Source organism: Centruroides sculpturatus, unplaced genomic scaffold (genome assembly GCF_000671375.1).
Source record: "Centruroides sculpturatus isolate CEXI.00-Female unplaced genomic scaffold, Cexi_2.0 scaffold1409, whole genome shotgun sequence".
Classification (NCBI taxonomy): domain Eukaryota; kingdom Metazoa; phylum Arthropoda; class Arachnida; order Scorpiones; family Buthidae; genus Centruroides; species Centruroides sculpturatus.
Window position 1 is genome coordinate 4,510 of NW_019387705.1, and position 2,538 is coordinate 7,047.

A 2,538-nucleotide genomic window follows, 5' to 3' on the forward strand; every position below is an offset into this window, starting at 1 on the left:
AACTTATTTATATTTGATGCTTTTATTAAAGCCCTTTTTATTAAAAGTGATAATGGTTATTCTTTCATGTTTATTATTGTTTATTTTTCAAATTCCCTATACTGAACAGGATATGTATATTTTGCATCAAATTATAATGTGCTGACCTCATTACACAATAAATGAGATTTGAGATGATAATTTATTTAATCCAAATTATATTTTAGAGTTCTTTATCAATTTCTCATTTCATTATCACTGATTAATAAATTAGAAAATCAAAAACTATTTTATCTAACTTTTTACTTTAATTTTGTTTTCTCAGATGAGAAATGGCAAAAGATTTTTTCTTGCCTGATTTGAAAAATTAAATTATACATTTCTGAAAGAAAACAGAATAAAGAATTTAGTTTGACTAAAAGGATACTCATTATATAACAAGTCACCATTTGAAATTTTTGAATTGACTGGCTTTCCTGCAGGAATGACTAAACCATCATCATTTTTAATTACCTGTTTTGGATCAGGAATAGTAGCACCACAACCTGAGAAACAGAAAAAAAAATTACTTTTATAACATATATATCATATAATACTTTGCTAATCATATACAATACTTTGCTTTTAATACTATATATAATTTATTCACCTTTGGTACTATGCATATTAGGAGGTAATTTTGTTATATAATCAGCTCTGGTTCTTTCATACCTGAAAATCATTTCAATAATATAATAGCTGTAAATATTAAACTGCATCATATTCAAACTATAATTAAATTTATTTACATAAATTATTTAGTTTAATATACATACGTTAATGAAAAAAATTTTTACTTTGAAAAAACTTCCAGAAAAATATATTGAACACAAAATATAAATAAAACAAGTAAAACGGCAAAACCATATTTGGGACAAGACTGTCTCAGAGACTCACTACTAAGTGGAATCACTTTGACACTCAAGGTGGGCCTTGTTCTCATTCTCCAATCTTCTTTGGTATCGCTGCTTTTGGGTGCAATCGTTCAAACTTCGTTGGCCACAATGCATTTTTGATGAAATTAACCTATCCAATTTCTAAATTTCTCTCCGTTGCGTGTTGGCCCGGGTTGAATTTTTGTCGATGTGTAACGAAAAGTTCCCGTTTTTGAAAAAAATAATCGTGGCTATTGTATTGTCCTAAATTATTTTTTTTATTTTGCACAAACAATATACAGTTTAACCCGATTATAAAGTCATCGGATGTAACGACAACCCTAATATAACGTCAAATTTTTATCAGTCCCACGATTTTACTATACTAGATAATGTTAAAAAAACTCACTTGTAACAACATAAAACCGTTTTAACGTCATATTTGAAGCACACTCAAATTTACAAAATTAGATTACAAATTTTATTTAACCACCAAGTGTTGAAATAGAAACACACCTTCTGTTAGTGAATCAAAAAAATTTTATTTAACATAGAAGAAACTACGTGTTCAGTCCTAAGGTCACAGTTCACTTCTTAGAATGACTGTGTGTGGTACTCTCCCCCACCTGACTTTGTTGGGGTGAGGTGCCTGTTTTGCCTGTTTGTAGAAGAGGGTCGCCATTTTGCATTTTATTTTGACTCGGTTCTCGGTCCCCTGACTACCTATAAGTCTGGATTTTTTTTATGCGCAAATGATTTGGACACTTAATACTCTGTGCCAAATATCAACTCTCAACATGTACTCCTTCATACCTCTATGCTGGTAACATAAAATGGCAGTATGATTTTATAAACAAGACAGTCTTGTCAATAAACATTGGTTTCTAATATTTTTATGTATAAAATTTAGCTACAATAAGTATAAATATTAGAAACTATAAAATAGTAAAATAATCATTAGCATTGGAAAAAAAAGCACAAATGAAAATATAATATACAATGTCTAACATTTTTCATAATTTATTTTATACTAGCAGACCCTGCCACGCGTTGTTGTGGCTCAAAATGTATCTATTATAAATTTATAACACTTCCCCCATGGGGGGAAATTTTTTGAAAAATTTGTTAGTGTACATTCTGTTGACGTACCCTATTAAAATGCAATCAAAAATGCAAAAACCCGCATCTAACATAGTACAAATAGAAGCAGAGTTCTTTACTGTAAGCCTTAATCCTAACCATCTCCCTTCAGTGGAATGTTCAGTGGTAGAAACAAACGAACATTACATTTTTATTTATATAAATAGATAGAAGATGATCTGCTTTAGTTCATTTTCACAGAAAAGCATAATGCCTCACAGAAAAGCAAACTTAGGGTGTCATACTCGTAGTGCCATCTGTTGGACATAAAAGCCTTAACCTAGATTATATCTTTTAATTTATATGAATGTTTAACGGAATAATATACATCCTATGTCCACCCTGAAGTTCCATTCTAAATATTGATGAAAGAATTTTTGAAATCAGATGAGTAGTTTCGGAGATTACCTGCTGCATACAAACTAACATACTTACAAACATTACCTCTTTATAATATTAGTATAGAATCTATACTAATATTATAAAGAGGTAATGTTTGTATGTA

General features: G+C 29.5%; 1 protein-coding gene across 1 annotated transcript in view; it reads right to left on the reverse strand.

Moving 5' to 3' along the window:
• Positions 1–311: 311 nt before the first annotated feature.
• The window catches only part of LOC111616588 (poly [ADP-ribose] polymerase 1-like), a 74,271-nt gene continuing 72,044 nt past the window's right edge, over positions 312–2,538 (reverse strand). Inside the window, exons 17-18 of the mRNA XM_023357984.1 lie at positions 629–690; positions 312–524 (exon numbers count right to left, since the gene is read on the reverse strand). Coding sequence (XP_023213752.1) covers positions 352–524; positions 629–690 — 235 coding nt within the window. The 3' untranslated portion in view covers positions 312–351. The remainder of the gene's footprint in view (positions 525–628; positions 691–2,538) is intronic.